General features: G+C 36.8%; 1 protein-coding gene across 1 annotated transcript in view; it reads right to left on the bottom strand.

Annotated features, from left to right (window-relative positions):
* RAD51B (RAD51 paralog B) overlaps window positions 1-17,749 on the bottom strand; it is a gene marked incomplete at both ends in the record, with an annotated part of 653,574 nt that extends 635,825 nt beyond the window's left edge. Inside the window, 3 exons of the mRNA XM_084240286.1 lie at window positions 10,133-10,249; window positions 12,173-12,286; window positions 17,666-17,749. Coding sequence (XP_084096412.1) covers window positions 10,133-10,249; window positions 12,173-12,286; window positions 17,666-17,749 — 315 coding nt within the window. The remainder of the gene's footprint in view (window positions 1-10,132; window positions 10,250-12,172; window positions 12,287-17,665) is intronic.
* Window positions 17,750-19,629: the final 1,880 nt, after the last annotated feature.

Genomic DNA, 19,629 nt, shown 5'->3' with positions numbered 1-19,629 from the left:
CCCAGTTACACATGCCCACACCCTACTCCAGGTGCCCGTCATCAGGCATGCATTCAGGATCACAGGGATCCATCACCAATCCCAATGGCAGGAGGGCAGAAAAGCCTGATACTTTTTTACCATTCTTACAACCATCCTTGAGAGAAATGAGAAAATAGTCACTCAAATAATCCTGGGTTCTATAGTTGTGTGGCAAGCAAGCAAGGCCAGACAGGGCAGGGAAGGGTATCCAGGAGACTCAGGAGGCAACCGAGCCCTCTAGCACCTGGCAAATCTACACGCTCTTTCTCTGGCCTCTCTGGCATTCTCTCTAGCATTCTCAATCTCATGGTCTTGCCTCAGAATGGTCCTCCTCACTGTGCTGCCGCTGTTGTCTTTATCCCTCGCCTCTAGACACAGGTGTGAACATTTACACATGTGCACGCCCATGCTCTTTGGGCCCAAGCGTCCATTTACATAATAACATGATCTCGAAAATATGTGAGTCTTTAATATTTGGTTTAGCCCCTTTGATACAAATTGGCCTTTCAAAACAATACTGTGCTAGTCCCATTAAAAACTACTCGCCCACTGCTCCCCTCAGCAGTGTACTTCAGTAGATCTGCCTGTTCTGCTCCCCAACTCTGTCTGGTGAATCCTCTCACTGCCCCCCAGCACCTCTGGCCTGTACCTCAGTTCTTATATGCATAAATAAATCTTTAAAAAAAAAAACTATTTTCACCTTTTGAAGTGAAAGGTACTAATGCAGACAATTTCATTTTAAATGGTTCAGAAAAAAAAGTGTGTGTGTAGAAAGAGAACTAAAGCAAATGTAACAAAAATTCAACAATTGTTGGACTTATATGATACTTACTTTGAAGTACATGTTTTGAAATTTCAATTGGTAGAAAGTTATTTTGAGACGATTAAATTTGAAGCCAAGAGGATATATATAGAAAAAAGGAAATTAATGACATGAAGGAGTTAACAAAAATTATTTTGAAAATGTTTAAAAATCTCCTTTAACATGCTTTTTGCAACAGTGGCTGTGGCATCCAAACTTTAAAAACCAAAATAATAGCCTTTTTGTGAAAATAATACTAATGAACAATTTTCAAAAATGGGAGAAAAAAAGAGAGGAAGGAGAAGAAACCTCAGGTAGAGATGAAAAAAGCTCTGAGCTAAAACTGAGACAAACCATAGGTATGAAGAGATTGTCTCAAATATAACATTAAGTAGGAAGAAATAAGGGATTATTCCTGAGTCTAAATCATTTAGGCCAGTGGCCTTCAAACTTGTGTGAGCATTAGAAGGACAAATTTGTAAACCAAACTTCTCTACTTGAATCATGTAGCATGTGTGCTGAATAACTTGTTTTGATTCTTAATGTTCCAAATCATCAGCAACTATTTCTATAAATGTTCTGAAGGTATTTCTTCCAGAAAGAACCCATTTCAGTTGTTGCCATGGTGTTTCCTAATTTTTTTTTCATCCATTTTACCATAACAGGAAGAATAAGTGTGTCCCTAATGTTATAATAATGTATTACACTTGGTATTTTGCTATTTTAGAAAAGCTAAAAGAGACTTAAACAACTATCATTGATGTTAGTGAAATTTTTCTAGATATTGAATAATGTATCAGATGACTTTAAATAATCACTGAGGGCCTCCCCGATAGCACAGTGTTTGAGCACTGGGTTGCCAAGCTGCCTGCAGCCTCTGCAGCACCGGTTCGATTCCTGGCCACCAGGCGAGTGTCCCACATGGCGCGCAGACCTCTCCTGCCGCCCGCTGCTCCCCTCAGCAGTGTACTTCGGTCTTTCTGCTTGTTCTGCTCCTTGCTCTGGCTCTGGTGAATTCTCTCACCCTCCCGTGCTTCTGATTGTACCCAGTGCTTGTATAAATAAATAAATATTTTTAAAAATAAATAAACAATAAATAAATAAATAAATAAATAATCACTGAAAAACTTGTAAATGTTTGTCTTCTTGTCCTGTTTTGTAATTATGACGGCTTCCTACAATCATTAACCAGTATTTCAAGGGACAAAAATCGGAGAAATTTTCACTGTTAACAAAAAGGATAAAATTCCGTATGTGAAAATGTCTTCTTTGTTATTTCAATTTTTTGGATGTCTTCACAAGTGGAATTACACTGTTTTTAATTTTCACCTCACTATTGCAGGAGAATCATCAGTTCTGACTCCTGTGTGTGTGGTTCACCTCTACTCATGTTATTAGTATTATCTCCAGTATATAGTTTCTTTGCAGTAATCTTTTTGTCCCATTTGTTTATTTTGTGAGATTTGGTTTAGTTTAATCCACAAATCCACCTAACTAGGCATATGTAGGATTCTAATTCATAATCTGTTGAAAATAAAGGTAGCAAGGAAAAGAAGGAAACAAAGTGCCTCTATCAACCTTCTGTATCCATCCTCTCCTCATGGACCGTAACGGACACATGACACATGGCAGTCTTACATACAGACCCAGTGAGGATGCCATTGTCAGCCTAGATGGTAAATATTAATTAAGGTTTACTTAATTCTTAGATTGAGATACAATAAAAGTTCTGTTTTCTTCCTGTTTTCCAGATTGCTGGTTTTAAAGAACCCCAAACACTCTTCATGGACCTTTATCATTATCACACATAACACAGGTCATATTAATCATCACATATCAAAGCAAAGGAAATTTCTATCTGTGAAAGTTTAACGGGATCTTGAGATGATAAATGCCTTTTTGAGTGCTACCTAATGGGGGAACAAAGGGCTGCCTTTCCATACATACTATCAAGAGGCCAGGTTAGAGATGGTCTAAAATTCCCACCCCTATACCCCCTATTACCAAGTGTTCTAAGATTTAATGAGCTTGACAACAATAAAAAGCTGGGGGGGGGGGTTAATGAAAAGGTGAGATAGTCATCATTTAAATTAAGATATGTATTAAAATATTCAATGACATATCAAATACTGTAAAATGTAAAATATTTTCTGATTATTCATTTGAACAAAACATGTAAAAGTATATCTGAAATGTTTAACAAATACAACTGACATTTTTCAAACTTCATTATTTTTTTTAAGATTTATTTATTTATGCATACAAGAACTGGGGCACAGGCCAGAGGTGTGGGGGGTGAGAAGATTCACCAGAGACAGAGTGGGGACAATAGGCAGATTGACTGAAATATACTGCTGATGTCAGCAGCAGGAGACAGGACAGGTCTGCTGTGCCATGTGGGTAGCTCCCTGTCCAGGGATCGAACTCGTGCTGCAGTGGCTGCGAGCTGCTTCATAGGTTGCATCTTAATCCCTTGCGCCACCAGGGAGGCCCTACTTCATTATTTTTGTTTACTGATTCACTATAATCTTGGAGAAGAAAGAGCAGCATGTAAATAACATGGTGAGATTTCTGGGTTTGTTTTTTTGTATAGTTTGGTACTTTTTTTAATTTGGCAATAGAATTTGGATAGTAACATTTACTTTAAACCATAATAACTAATTTCAAATTCTTTAGCAATCTCAGATCCTTTTCAAATACTTTTTCCACTCTTCCTAATCTCAGAAAAAAAACTGATGCTACAAACAGTTTTTATGAGTTGACTAGAGTTAAATTTCATTATTTTTTCAGGTTTACTTAGTGGGTTAAAACATTCAACATTAATAATTTTTAGCTTCAGAGAGTTTAGCTCTGAATTCTAGCAGCCAAACCACAAGTTTCAAGTTATATTCAGTTCCCAGGTTCAGCTCCAATAGCGGTAAGAGAGTAAGAGCATGCCAAACCAGAACAGTCTAAGTTATTTGTTTTCTGGAGACTCAGAGTGATACATTCACACAAAGAAGGCAGCAGGAAAATGCAATCAGCTTCATATAAGTAGAGCCTGAGTTTCAACCACCCTGCCTGTAAAATGCAAAAGAACTGAAAGAAACAGGTAGTAATGATCACCCAAATATCTACAAGGAAGCAGATATTAATAATTGATTTACAGAGGAAGGAAAATTGCCCCTAACAAAGGAAGGCCTAATTGTAATAAAGTAAAATGAAGCTTAGCCATTTTAATGCTAAATGAGATTGAAAGATTGAAATGAATATGATGCCCAGATCTGTTAGGGCCTACAATTTTACCAAGTAAACTCTCTCCACATTCAAGATGGGGGTAACAGGATGGAGCAATCTGTCAAGTTAATAATTTGCAAGGAAAAAATTAAGGACAGTCTGGTTTTCATTTAAGAAAAGAGCACGACCCCCACTCCCAGCATCTAAATACTATTTCTCTCCATTTGCTCTACAATTATATAGATATATGATTAAGTCTTCTGATCCACAGGGCTCATTTTAAAAAATAACTCTCCAACTCCTAAAAAAGAAAGCAAGCAGTCTTAGAAAAGCTAGGTAGCGGGCCTCCCTGGTGGCACAAGAGGTTAAGTCTCAGCACTATGAAGCTCTCTGCAGCACAAGTTCTATTCAAGACCAGGTAGCTGACTCACATGGCACAGCAGACCTCTTCTATCTTGCCTGCTGATAGCTTCAGCAGTGTATTTCAGTCAATCTGCCTGTTCTGCTCCCCACTGTGTCTCTGGTGAACCCTCTCACACCCCATACCTCTGTCCTATATGCATATATAAATAAAAATAAATCTTAAAAAAAAAAAAAAGGCCAATAGCACTTTACTTTGTGAAAAAAAAAAAAAAACCTGATTTAAATTACTTTACATCCTGTGAAAGACTTTATATCTTGGATTCTTTCTACCACTCCCTCCTATTTCATATTGACAATTGTTATTTTTGAAGTAAATGAAAAGGAAGGGAACAGAGCAGAAAAGAGCAGGAAGACATGGAAATGCCAAGTACTCCAAGTGGCACAGTTAAAAAAATAATAATCAAACAGTATCAAGCAACATAATTACCCACTTTATATGGCCAGAGAAGATGTGCCATATAAAAGACTCTACAAAACCTTTATGGAGAAAGATGTTTATTTCTAAGTCGGGAAGTGAGTGAAGAATTGGGAACAATGATCCAATCAAAGGCATCTGCTAAACTACTGTGTTAAGACTGAGGCCTGGTTAATTTGCCTTTCAAAACACTGAGCAGGATAAACATATCATGTCAGCAGGAAGGCCAATTAGAAATCTCTCCGAGTTTTCCTACCAATGTTAAACAGGGAGCAGACATGATCCTGACTAGCCTGTAGGAGATAAGACCCACCTTGACAGCCCTGCAGACCCATGAACAAGAAAAATAGATATTTGTTGCTGTTGTAAGCAATGCAAAACAGCCAGAGTTGGCCAATAAAGCACTTATGTCTGATACTACACTTGGCTCATTTTTGTTTCATGTCTGGCCCTTGTAGGTATTTGTGTTTACAACCTGCCTTATTACTTCCTGTGACCTGGTAGGCCAGGCTAATGCTGCCCAGGAGAAAGAACATGACCTGTAGTATTTAATTACTCTGAGAAAAAATTAGGATGCCAAATATTGGCCTCTGGCATGTAGACTCTACTTCTGTAGGATAGTAGCAGTCCTTTCCAAAACAAAAGCTACCCCACTCAAGAAGGCCTGCTTGCCTCTTCAACTCATGACCAAGCACAAAAATGAGTCCTGGAAGACTAATAATGTAGAAGTGCGCTGCACGGTCATTACTCTGAGCAAGGATCGGGTACAGCCACCCCTCTCAAATGTTAGGAAGTTCTGGCAGTGCTGCACAGGTTTACTCTCCCAGTACTCAAAACAAATAGGCAGGTATCACATTGCTTCTTGTTGACATGAATTTGAACCACTTCTCAAGTCTTGTAATCTCTAGCTTACAACATGGAAATAGTTTTTTTGATGATCCCTTTAAATACAACCATAATTTTACCCAGTCTCATCAGTATCTTCACCATGCATTGTCAACTTGACTAATACTGTTTCCAATGATAAACCTTGATTTTGAGGTGAGAGTTTCATTATTTATAAAGCACAGATATACATATACATTAACAGATACACGGAATAGCCGAGGCATAAAAATCTCATGGGTAGGGTTCAGCTGGAGTACAAATGTCTGAAAAAGCTCTTTAGAGGACAATAATGAAAACACTGTTGAGAAACACTGATCTGACCTATATTATCTCAGAGGAGAAGCCCACCTCATGATTTGATGTGCATGTACTCTAAGCTTTCATTTTAAACTTCAAACATATCTTTACTACTGATATTCAGGTAGAACAGACTCAGAATTATCTGCTTAGTTATATACAAGTAAGGAAACTGGTGTTCTCAAGGACCAGGACAGAGCCCTGCAGGTCACTCCCACTAAGAATTCAGTGGAATTGGTTTCTCTTAGATTTCTTCATTGCTGCTTCTGCTGTGGGCATGAGAAGTGCATCTCTAGTCTACTTTAAATCTTGGAGCTGTAACCAAATATATACAGATTCAATGAAATTCACATAAATCTGCACTGACCATAAAAAGTTAGAGAATTATGAAGTTATAATCAAGAAGGAGCAGCTATAAAAATGACAGCAGAGGGCCTCCCCGGTGGCGCAGCGGTTGAGCGCTGGGTTGCGAAGCTGCCTGCAACCTCTGCAGCACCGGTTCAATCCCCAGCTGCTCCCAGGCCACCGAAGGAGGGTCCCACATGGCGCGCAGACCTCTCCCGCCGCCCGCTGCTCCCCTCAGCAGTGTACTTCGGTCCTTCTGCCTGTTCTGCTCCCCGCTCTGGGTCTGGTGAATTCTCTCACCCTCCCGCGCTTCTCACTGTACCCAGTGCTTGTATAAATAATAAATAAATAAATCTTAAAAAAAAAAGATTTAAAAAAAAAAAAATGACAGCAGAATGTTTCCAGACTTATTCTTACTCCCTCAGGCATCTCCAGATTTAGTCTAAGTTTATTCAACTAGTAGCCTTACATGTTACCTCCTTCAGATCTAACTTCTTCCTGAAATCCAGGATTCTAGGTTTGATCTTTTAACTAGAAAGTAAAATTGTGCAATGCAACTAATCAGACACTTCTAATGATACCAGTATTAGTTCTCTGTTACTATGTAACAAAGGACCGGAATCTTAGCAGCTGAAAACAATACCTATCTATTATCTCACAGTTTTGTAGGTCAAAACTAAGTAAAATGCTGTTATATCTCTTGAGTATGCATTAAGGTTGTAAAGGAAAACTACAGTTAGGAAACTGTAGGGTGAAAAGTATAAGAATGATAGAAATTCAGGATGAAGGTTACTTCCTAACAGAAGGTGAAATACAGGATAAGGGAGAAGCCTACAGTTTCAATGATAGTGGTATTATTATGGTTCTTCTATTGAGTCATAGACTCAAAACTTAAACAAGCAAGTTAATCTGATATGCATCAAATATATACTAACATTTTTGGGGGGTTTTGTTTTCTGGAGTCTTTTTTACATTTTAAAATTGTAAAATGAAATGAAAAATGAAAGAAAAAGAGAGGCACCTGCGTAGTTATGGGTGGGCAGGAGAGCTGACAAATTTTGCTTTTTAATAAAAGATGAAGAGAAATATTCCCTATACTCAACTGAAAAATCCCAAGGAGATTGAGAGACTATAGATGAAATAGAAAGTAGAAAAGTTGCCATGAATGAACAAGTATTTATACCAGTCAAGTAGATCACAACAAAACACCTAAATGGCCTGTAACTACCACTACTGCTTAGATTCAGAAAGAAAAAGAATTGATAAAAGCTTAGTGAAAAACTACTACAAATTATTCTAAAAGTCTAGTATTATTCTAAATTCTAAAATTACTCTGAGCTTAAAAAACAAAAACTAGTTGCTGGTTACTCTTCCCAAATTTCAATTTTTTACTGTTTATTTTTTTTTATTAAGGCAACATTAGTTTATAACACTGTATATGTTTCAGATGTATAACTTCACACCATCCCAACTTGACATCTGTATAGACCACACCATGTCTTCTAAGGGCTAGTTTCCAGCCAATTGACTCCTTCCAACGTGTTCCATTTATACCACCCTCACCTTAACCACCAATCTACAATGCATACATAGCCGGGAATCTAAGGGTTTGTTGTTTTATTTTGACTGCTCATTTGCTGTTATTCTCTATCTTCCATATAAGAGCAAAATTGTACAAGACAGTTACAGTATTTGTCGTTCTATATCTGACTTATTTCACTTAGCATAATCCCCACAAGGTCCTGCCGTTTTGTACAAAAGGCAAGACTTCATCTTTTAACATCTGGGTAATATTCTACTGCATACATATACATCACAACTACTTGATCCATTCATATGTTGATAGGCACTGAGATTGTTTATAAATATCGGCTATTATGAGTAATGCTACAATGTAAATAGGGGTGCATATATCCTTTCAAATATGTGTTTTGTATTTTCAGACAAATTTACCAGATGATAATGGTAGTTCCATTTTTAATTTTTTAAGGAACCTCCGTCCTGTTTTCCATAGTGGTTTTATCAATTTACATTCCCACCAACAGTGTGTGAGGGTTCCCTTTTCTCCACATCCTCATCAACATGTATCATATCCTACCTTTTTGATAAAAGTCATTCTAACAGGTGTGAGGTGATACTTCATTGCGGTTTTAGTTTGCATGTCCCTAATGATAAGCAGTGCAGAACATCTTTTCACGAGTCTGTTGACTACCTGTATGCTTTCTTTGGTGAAAATTTTTGCTATGTAAATAAATACATTTACAACTATGAACCACTTGTTAAAAATCTATTTGTGCAAAAGTCCAAAAATAGTATGTAAAATATGATTCTGGCACCACCTGGTGGCAATATGCTGCAATAGCAGATTCTAGGTTTATCATTCATTCACTCAGTCACCATTTATTGATAATAGGCATCTGCTGGGCATACTATACACACATTTTTTTTTTTTTGAGGCATGTTTTATTTATTTATTTATTTGTTTGTTTGTTTGTTTTGTTTTGTTTATACATGCACTGGGTACAGTCAGAAGTGCGGGAGGGTGAGAGAATTCACCAGAGCCAGAGGGGAGAGCAGAGCAGACAGACTGATGAAGTACACTGCTGAGGGGAGCAGCGGGCGTCAGGAGAGGTCTGCGCGCCATGTGGGACCCTCCTTCGGTGGCCGGGGAGCAGCCGGGGATCGAACCGGAGCCACAGAGGCTGTGGGCAGCTTCGCAACCCAGCGCTCAACCGCTGCACCACCGGGGAGGCCCCTATACATACATTTTTAAAATCATTCTTAGAAGACAAGAAATAAGTTACAGCAATGCAATTTTCAAGACACAGAATTGTAATCATTTTGAGATGTCCTCAAATTCCTGACACTTCTTTCAAAGGGTAGAGCCAATCCTTTCCTTAAATGTGGGCTGGACTTAATGACTCACTTCTAATGAAAAGAATTGGCAGAAATAATGACATACAACCTCTAAAGTTAAGTCACCAAACACGTTTCCACTTCCACTAGCCTTCTTTGGGATTGCTCACCCTGGGGGAAGTCAGTCATCATATCCTGAGATTGCATGTGGAGATTGGGAGGAACTGTGGCCTCCTGCCAATAATCAGTGCCAATTTTACAGTATTCTGATGGGCCCCTCAGAAATAGGTCCCCCAACCCCACTCCACCTCCAAATACTATTGATACATCTCTTGTCAATATCACTGAGATAAGCTACTCCCAAAGAAACAGCAATAATAAATGTTTGTTGTTGTTTTAAGTCACTTAGTTTTGAGGTAATTTGTTGGGCAACGATATAAAAATAATACAAGAACTTATTACTTCCTAGGGCCAAATTTTATCTACATCAGGAAGTAAAAATGGCTTACTTCAGTTTAATACCATAATATGCCCATGTGTTAACTTCAAATTTTCCCTTCTATTACACTAAGTGGTTGTCATCTTAAAATTACCCCAAATTATTTCATAATATTTCACAATATTCTTCACTCTCTAAGCTATTTCAATGAAACAGCAACCTAAATAGACTTCAGTTGGTCGGCAAGGATTTTCTTTAATATCTTTCTGTAGAGGTAATCTACTAAGTACTGTGAAGAACCATACCCTTCAGGTACTTATAAATTAATTCAAACTAATACTGATGAAATAATATGTTTTTAACTAAACTTTTTCCCTGGCTCTGAAAGTAACAGGCCGAAGAGGAAAAAATTTGGAAGTTTCTCCTTTACCTCTGTGAGAGACCCACACGCCACACCACCATGCAGGGCTTCATCTAAAGCAGAAAGTGTTGTAGATAAGAATGCTGGTGAGAGAGCAGCAGACCTTCGTGACTTCATCTCATAAGCCTAAACAAGACAAAGACAGATTAAATTCTTTTCAACCTCCATATCTAGTCAAAAATATACACCAACTCCAAAATTTCAGCTACTTGGAACCCCAGTTGCTTGGAACCCCAGTTCCCTCTTTTCCCTCTTTCATTTATTTGTTTACTCTGTTCCAGGGACTTTGCTAAATTATGGGGATATAATTAATAGAAAGAGTCCCTGCCTTCACATTACTGATCGTTAAAGAGGGACTATGAAATTAGGATTAGAATTGGGCAACTAATTAGAATACAACTAATAAGAGATACTGTGATAGAAAAAGTGAAGCCATACAGACAGTGCACTTGATCTGGATTTTTGTAATCCAGGTAGGCTTCCTGGAAGAGTTAGATATCTGAGTCAAAATCTGAAATAGCTATTGGACAGAGGAAATGTACATGTTCCTGCTAAAGAGAATAAACAAAGAAAGGTCAAGAAGAAAGAGAGGAAATGGAAAGTAATGAACACCAAAAAAATGAAGTTTCTTCAAATGGTTGAAAGATGGGAGTGTGGTCTTGGTGTGGCAAGTCATGCGGCTACAGAAATAAGCAGGGGTCACATCACAAAGTACCTAAGTGAAGTCCGTGCTGAGAATAACAGAGGGAAAGGATCAAGTTATCCTCAAACTGCATTTGGTTTATGAAGAACAGCCTGAAGGTAGGTGTGGCAGACTGAGAAAAAGACCCCCCAAAAGGTATTCACATCAAATCCTTAGAACCTGTGAATATTTCCTTATTTGGGAAAAAGGGTCGTTGCAGATGCCATTGGTATAATCACGTGCCCACTGGCAACATACAAGAACACTTGCCTCTTTGCAATCTCCAACATTACAAATTACCATTTTATTAAGTTGCCCAAATAAAAAGAGATCAACCCACAAAACATTAATCATTCATTATTTAAATAATATGCATTCATTCATTCAATAAATATTACCTGCGCCCCTATGGCATGCCTTCCATATACTACTAAGAATACAGAGGTAAACCAAATAGCCACAGTTTCTACCCACTTAAAGATTACAACTTAATAAATCTATATGTTAAATCCAAGGCTCTTCTGCCTCTGTGAGGATATAGAAAGATCGCATATTCATATTTATGAGTCATAAATGTTCCCACTCTTGCCTAATCTCACCTTTTGAATACTTAAATCAGTTAAATCATGATCACCACAGATTTTTTTAAGGCTATATTCAGACGCAAACTAGAAAAGGTAAAAATAATTCAATATGAGATAGTAAGATCAGTAATTTGTAATCCAAATAAATACATTTGCAAAGCATTAAACAAACACGGGACAACTCTTACTCTGGGAAAACAAGATCTTTCCTACCACAGACTAAATCTACTTTGTGATAAAGTCATGAGGCAGAAAGTATGAAATAACAATACAGCTTAATATTTAACAAGGGTTTGTTATAAAAGACTCCACTTTTTCAAGATTGAGGATAAGTTTTTAAGTATTTTTTACTAAATCAGTAAGCAAGGATAAGCCCAATATGTGTATTTTATGATGCAGAGTAAGTGATGGTGGTGAAAGTATTGTAGGGACAGGGACATTCTAACAGGAAGAGCACATTATAATTTACCCATGAGGCCCACAAACACTACCCAAACAAACAGGAGAAAGCTGACCTTTTGAAAAATTACTATCAGCTACAAAAAAAATCTTTCTGTTGCTGCCTGACTCCCATAATTAGGAACTGCCTCCCATGAGTTTATAAGCAACGTAAATTTTTCACATATATTCTCAATTAAAGGACTAACTTGGTCTGAATCAATATTTTTGAGACGCTCATACTCTATTTTTGCATTAGTCATACCCCAAAACAGATTTTAAATGAGGAAATCACTTCAGAATAAAAATTACAATCACCTCATAATAAAATATATGTACACATACCGTTTGCATCTGTGGGGCACAAGCCCTGCTAACCATACACAGAAGTTCATGGACACCTTGATAGCTAAGGCCAGTCATCTTCATAAGCTCCAGAGGGGAAAGACATAAAAAGTTCTAAAGAGGAATAAAGAGAGTATTTTAGGTATATATGTGCAACGAAGATTGGAATTGAAAGGAAAATTGATACTTTCCATGTATACATAAAAGTGAAATGTATCAAAAACTCATATGTTCCATGTAGTATTTCCCCCTAAATATGCATGAACTAAAAGATATGATGATAAGCTTTTATCTTGCCATTACTCAAAATACTTAGATAATTAATATACCAAAAGACAAAACAAGTTTCAGGGTACAATGAATTTCTTCCTAAACTATGAGATCATTCAAAGGAAGTAACTGATAATTGAGAGAGAATAAAACTAACTATGGAATGAACTGTTAAATTTCACACATTAAAGGGCATTTTAAAGTATGAACATGAGGATTAAGGAATGTCTAAGAACCAAAGACACTGTTAATACACAAGTAATTTTTTTAATTGTAGCATACTCTGAAAGCCTGTTTTATTAAGGATTCAACCCTAAGATAAAATCTTAAATATTATTTAATCTCTTAAGAGGAATTTGCTTTACTATTGTGCTTAAAAACGCAACATCTGCTCTTTGCATTTCTCTTGCTCCTTCTATAAGAAAATGATCCTATTAATTTGCGTTTCAAAAGAAATTAACTATTTGAGGGGATTAATTTGTCCTTTTTCTTTTTTTTACTGAGATAACATTTGTTTATAACACTGTATATGATTTAGAGGAGTAAGTTCACACTTCCTCAGATGTATGTCACTAAACCACATCCACCACCAAAGCACCCATAATCCTTTACTACAGACCACTAGGCTCCCTCCCTACTTTGTTGCAACCCTCTGTTCCCACTCTGCTAGTATCCTCAATTCTGCGTATTTCTAGGATTTGTTTTAGTTTATTTTTTTGCATTTGTTTTCTTTTGGTTTGTATTTTTTACATCACTCTGTGTTCCCCGTAAAACTTCCACCACCAATTCCCACCACCGTGCACCATCACTGTAGTCCCCTGTGCTCTTCTCTCCCCTGTTTTGATCCCTTTTCCTTCCCCTCTCTCACAGAATGTCTGATTTATGGCTCCCTGCTAATTTTTTTTGTATTATTATTGTTATTTTTCCCCTGGCCCCTTATTTGGTTGCCCTATATTCCTCCTATAAGTGAAACCACTCAATATTTTTCTTTTTTCTTCTGGCTTATTTCACTGAGCATGATCCCTTCAAGCTCCATCCAAGTTGCTGCAAATGGCATGAGTTTCTCTTTTTTGATCGCTGAATAGTATTCCATTGTGTATATATACACCACATCATCTTGGTCCAGTCATCTATTTTTGGGCATTTGGGTTGTTTCATTATCTTACCTATTGTAAATACTGTTGCAATAAACATAGGGGTGCAGGTATCTTTTTGAATTAATGTTTTTTGTGCCCTTTAGGTAGATACCTAGAAGTGGAATTGCTGGGTATTATGAAAGTTTCATTTTTAGTAGTTTGAGGAACCTCCAGAAAGCTTTCCACTGTGGTTAGACCACTTTGCATTCCCACCAGCAGTCTAGGAGAGTTCCTTTTTCTCTACATCCTCAAGAAAGTCTGATGTTTCCTGTTTTTTTAATGTGTGCCATTCTCACTGGTGTAAAGTGATCTCTCATTAGGGTTTTGATTTGCATTTCCCTGATTACAAGTGATACTGTAATTACCTGTTAACCATTTGTATTTACTCTTTGGAGAAGTGTCTTTTTTAGCAATTCAGCCCACTTTTTGACTGGACTGTTTACTTTGTTTTTGCTGAGTCATGTGAGCTCTTTGTAGATGTTTGTGACAGCCCCTTATCAGCTGTATTATGTGTGTTCTGGTCTATTTTTGTGCCAATTCCTTTGTTTTGTTTCTCTATATCCCACAAATGAGTGAAATCATCCAGTATTTGTCTTTATCCTTCTAACTTACTTCATGTAGCATAATCCCCTCCAGTCCTATCCATGTTGTCATAATGTCAAAATTTCATCTTTTTATAGTTGAGTAGTATTCCTTTGCATATATATATATATATATATATATATATAGTATCTTAATACACTCCTCTGTTGTTGGGCATTTTAGTTTCCATAACTTGACTATTGTAAATAGGCTGCAATGAACATAGGAGTGCATATATGCCTTCAAGAGTGTTTTTGGATTCTTAGGGTAAATACCTACCAGTAGAACTGCTGGGTCATAAAGAACTGCTTTATTTTTATATTTTGAGGAAACTCCATACAGTTTTCCACACAGTCCACATTCCTACCAACAGTGTACTAGGGTTCCTTTTTCTCTACACCGTTGTCCACATTTGTTTTTTTCTCATTTTTTAAAAGATTTATTTATTTATGCATACAAGAACTGGGGTATAAGCCAGAGGTGTGGGGGAGTGAGAGAATTCACCAGAGACAGAGAGGGGAGCAGACCAGGCAGATGTACGAAATACACTGCTGAGGGGAGTAGTAGGCGAGACAGGAGAGGTCTGCTGCGCCATATGGGTTGCTCCCTAGCTAGCCAGGGATCGAATTCATGCTGCAGTGGCTGGCAATTACTTGATAGCACTGTCTTTAACCCCTGCGCCACCAGAGAGGCCCTGTTTTTTTCTCATTTTTATGATATGGGCCATAATCACAGGAGTGAGGTGGTATCTAATTGTGGGTTTTGATTTACATTTCCCTGATAAGTGATAGTGAACACTTTCATGTGCCTGTTAGCCATCTATATGTCTTCTTTGAAGAAGTATCTATTTAGCTCTTCTGCTCATTTTTTGGTAGAATATTTTGTTTTCTTTTTTTGAGTTATATCTTTGTAGATTTTGGAAATTAACCCCTTGGTAGCAATATGGTATGCAAATATTTTCTCCAATTCAGTAGGGTGTCTTTTTGTTTTAATGATAGTTTCTTATACTGTGTAGAAGCTTTTTAGTTTGATATAGTAGTACTATTTCTTTACTTTTGCTTTTGTTTTTCCTTGCCATTGGAGTTGAGTTCCCAAAGACATAGTAGAGGCCAGTGTCATGGAGAGTTTTAAATATGTTTTCTTCTATGGTTTCTAGCCTTACACCCAAATCTTTAATCCATTTTGAGATAATTTTTGTGTGTGGGGAGAGTGATCTAGTTTTATTTTTCTGTAGGAGGCTGTCCAGTTTTCCCAGCACAATTTCTCATTTTTTTTAATTTAAATTTTATTTTTATATTCCCCATACAATTACAACCCCCTTTATTTTGACCCCAATCCCTCCTTTCCCCACCCCCCATAGAGTGTCTCTGGTTCATAGTTGTTTGTTGATTTTGATATTTTCTTATAGTTATTCTTTTTCCTGGTCCCTTATTTAAGTTTTCTAGATTCCTTCTATGAGTGAGACCATCCGGTTTTTTTCTTTTTCTTTCTAGCTTATTTCGCTGAGCATGATCCCTTCCAGCTCCATCCATGTTGCTGCAAATTGCATGTGTTTATCTTTTTTGAATGCTGAGTAATATTCCATGGTGTATATGTACCACATCTTCTTGATCCAGTCATCTATTTTTGGGCATTTGGGTTGTTTCCAAAGCTTAGCTATTGTAAATAGTGCTGCTATAAACATAGGGGTGCAGGTGATCTTTGGAATTGATGTTTCTGTGTCCTTTGGGTAAATACCTAGGAGTGGAATTGCTGGATCATATGGAAGCTCTATGTTTAGTAGGTCCAGAAATCTCCCACAGCTCTCCATAGTGGTTGGACCAGTTTGCACTCCCACCAACAGTACAGGAGAGTTCCTTTTTCTCCACAACTTCACCAACATTTGTTGTTGTTAGTTTTTTTAACATGTGCCATTCTCACTAGTGTAAGATGGTATCTCATTGTAGTTTTGATTTGCATTTCCCTGATTACAAGTGATGTTGAACATTTTTTCATATGCCTGTTGGCCATTTGCATTTCCTCTTCAGAGAAGTTTCTTTTTAGTTCTTCTGCCATTTTTTGACTGGATTATTTTCTTTGTTTTTGTTGAGTCTCATCAGCTCTTTGTAGATTTTTGTGATCAGTACTTTATCATTAGTGTTGTGTGCAAAAATGTTCTCCCAGTCGGTGGGGTTTCTGCTTGTTTTTGTTATTGTCTCTTTTGCTGTGCAGAAGCTCTTTAATTTAATGTAGTCCCAGCTGTTTACCTTTGCCTTCACTATCACTGCTTTGGGTGATGTGTCTGTAAAGATGTCTTTGATGTGCATATCATGTAGTGTTTCACCTATATTTCCTTCTATGTATTTTATGGTTTCAGGTCTTATGTCTAGTTCTTTAATCCATTTTGAGTTGGTTTTTCTGCATGGTGTTAGGTAGTAGTCAAGCTTCATTCTTTTGCATGTAGCGACTCAGTTTTCCCAGCATCATTTATTGAACAAACTTTCTTTGCTCCAATGCATGTTCTTTGCTCCTTTGTCAAAGATTAGTTGACCATAGATCTGTGGGTTTATTTCTGGATTTTCTATTCAATTCCATTCGTCTGTGATGATTATGGCTTTGTAGTATAGTTTGAAGACTGGGAGTGTGATGCCTCCATTCCCTTCTCTTTTTTTTTCAGGAGAGCTTTGGCTATTCGGGGTTTTTGGTGGTTCCATATGAATTTCATCAATAATTGTTCTATTTCTTTGAAGAATAACATTGAAATTTTTATTGGAATAGCATTGAATCTGTATATTGCTTTTGGTAGGATGGCCATTTTAATAATGTTTATCCTTCCAATCCATGAGCAGGGGATGTCTTTCCATTTCTTTGTGTCTTCTTCTATTTCTTTTAACAACCAGCACAATTTCTTAAAGAGATGCCTTCCCCATTGTATATTCTTGGCTTCTTTGTCATGTATTAATTGTCCATATAAATATGGGTTTATTTCTGCACACTCAGTTCTATTCCATTGGTCTGTGTGTCTATTTTGTTCTAATATCATACTATCGTCATTAGTCTACCCTTGTAGTATACTTTGCAGTCCGAGAGCATGATACCTCATTCCTTTTTTTTTCTGTCAAGATTGCTTTGGCTATTCAAGGCCTTTTGTGGTTCCATATAGAGAAATTATCATATTTCTCATGTAACTACTAAATTTCCTTTAATAAAATAAAGCTTTCAAATAAAGCTTCTCTAGATTCCCAAATAAATGGCACAGATGTATTTTACCTTGCACCTTGGGCTATTATCCTCCCACAAAATGCAAAAATATTGATTTTGGTTAATAAAATCATATTTGGAAATACAACCTGAGTGGCTTATTATTTAAAATCAGCCTATGGAGAGACACCACCATTTATCTATTTTTTTTAAATAAGCCTAAGTTTTCAAATTTCAATGATTAGCTATTTAAGAGTTATTAAGATATACTTAAAATTAATATGTACTTAAATTTTTTCACTAAGAAAAGTGAAATAAATTTTACCTGACAGGTTGTAATCTGATGTTTGCTCAGTCGCTCACACAGCTCCTGTGATAAACCCACTCGTCTTAGTTTCTTGCTACCCATGCCTCCAGATGCAGCAACTAAAGAACTTGAAAAAAAATCAGAAAATAGCATAAATGATAATAAGTAGGCTATCCAAATAACTCTACAAAATAAAAAAATAAAGTCTCTCCATTTATAAATAGTATTTAAAATATCATTGATAAAATAAAGGGGAACTAGAAAATCTTTCTAAATATTTTATATGGGGAGACAACTGTCAAACATGCACACAAGGGAACAAAGCAACATAAGAATGTGCATTTCATACAATTCTTTGATGCTTATTAATGAATACAGTGCATCATATTTGGAACTCATCTTAAGATTTTTCAATACATTTATAAATTTTATTTGGCTGTGTAATTAACCTTCATCTACTATACATCAGGCACTATTCCAAAGCTGCATATATATTATCACTTTTAATCTTCTCAACAGCCCTATTGATTGTTGGGCTGATTATTGGGTTGATTATTGGCTCCATTCTTTCAGATGAGAAAGCCAAAACCTAGAAAGAATAGCTATTCTGCTGTCACCAAAAAATAAAAGGAAATGATGGATCCAGAATTTTAACCCAGAAAATCTGACTCTAAGGCCACTCTACTATAAATCCATAGCCTTACTTAACCTCTCCTTTTTCTGTGAGTTAGAACAAACCTTCTGAATCAACGATGATGTCACACTTTCCAAACTTAAATTGCTTTATTATCTTAGTTGCTCACATTCCCACATGCAATTAAATAGTACTCTCGTTGAACCTCACTAGATTATATGAGACTCATGAAATATTTACCTTTGGAGAGAGAAAATAGAATCTAGCTCATTTACTATGATTCCCTTAATAATGCATAGAAGGGAGAGGTAGTATATTTCATGGAAAATAGCCAGTGGATAAAGTAGAAACTGCAATGCCATTCCAGGGGATAAAGTAATATAACTATCAGAAAAGAAGTAACATTTTGAAACAAAAATACATACCGAGAATTCGGTATGTTCATTTCCATCACCATGGCCCAAATTTCTGCGGAACATCTAAATTCTCTAAATTTGAGTAAATATTTAATCTCTCTTCTCCTTCCCTCCTTCTCTCTCTCACACATATACACAAACCTCCCACAAACATAAAATACGCCCCTCTCATCTCTCTCAAGGGGAATGTGTCTGTATTGCTTTGTTCACCAAGTGACATCTACTTTATCATTGCCTAGTATCTTCACAAATCAGGTTGTTCTAGGCAAGGACACCATCTAGACAGGTAAATTCAACTGAAAAGGGGAACTATAAACTCCAAACTACCTAGACTTTAAAAATGATCAACTCTGCTTTCTGTCTTATTGGGGCCACTCCCTCACCTGCCTGGACTACTGCATACTGCCTCTGATCACTCCCTGCACTGCCAAAAAAAAAAAAAAAAAAAATCCATTCATTTGTTCCTTCCAAAAACAATTCAGAACACACTCCTGTAGGGTACAAGAATCATTTAAGTGTATTCCCTCCCATTGGAAACTCATAGTAAAAGATGAAAAGAGATGTATGCAAAAATAATTAGAGACATGCAAATAAGCATTGTCATTGTTATTTAAATGTTATTTGGAAGCAGAGAGGAAGAAGCAACTGTCACTCTCAGCCTTCACCTGAGAACCCTGACACCACAGAACACATTCCAACACTTCCTTGGGTTGCATAAATACCCTTCATAAATTGTTTCCTCACGTCCCTCTAATTCATATATTAGATTGCAAGGCTCTGATGCTGGCCCTTCCTGGCAAAGCAACTTTGCCTCTCAGTATCTTAGTTTCCCCATCTCTAAAAGAAGGATAAGTCCAATATTTACTTTGTAGGGATGTACTGAACATTAAATGATTTGAATGGTTCCTGGGACATAGAGTTCAAGGTTAACA

This window comes from Talpa europaea, assembly GCF_964194135.1.
Source record: "Talpa europaea genome assembly, chromosome: 8".
Taxonomy (NCBI): Eukaryota; Metazoa; Chordata; class Mammalia; order Eulipotyphla; family Talpidae; genus Talpa; species Talpa europaea.
This window is presented reverse-complemented; position numbering and strand designations above follow the sequence as displayed.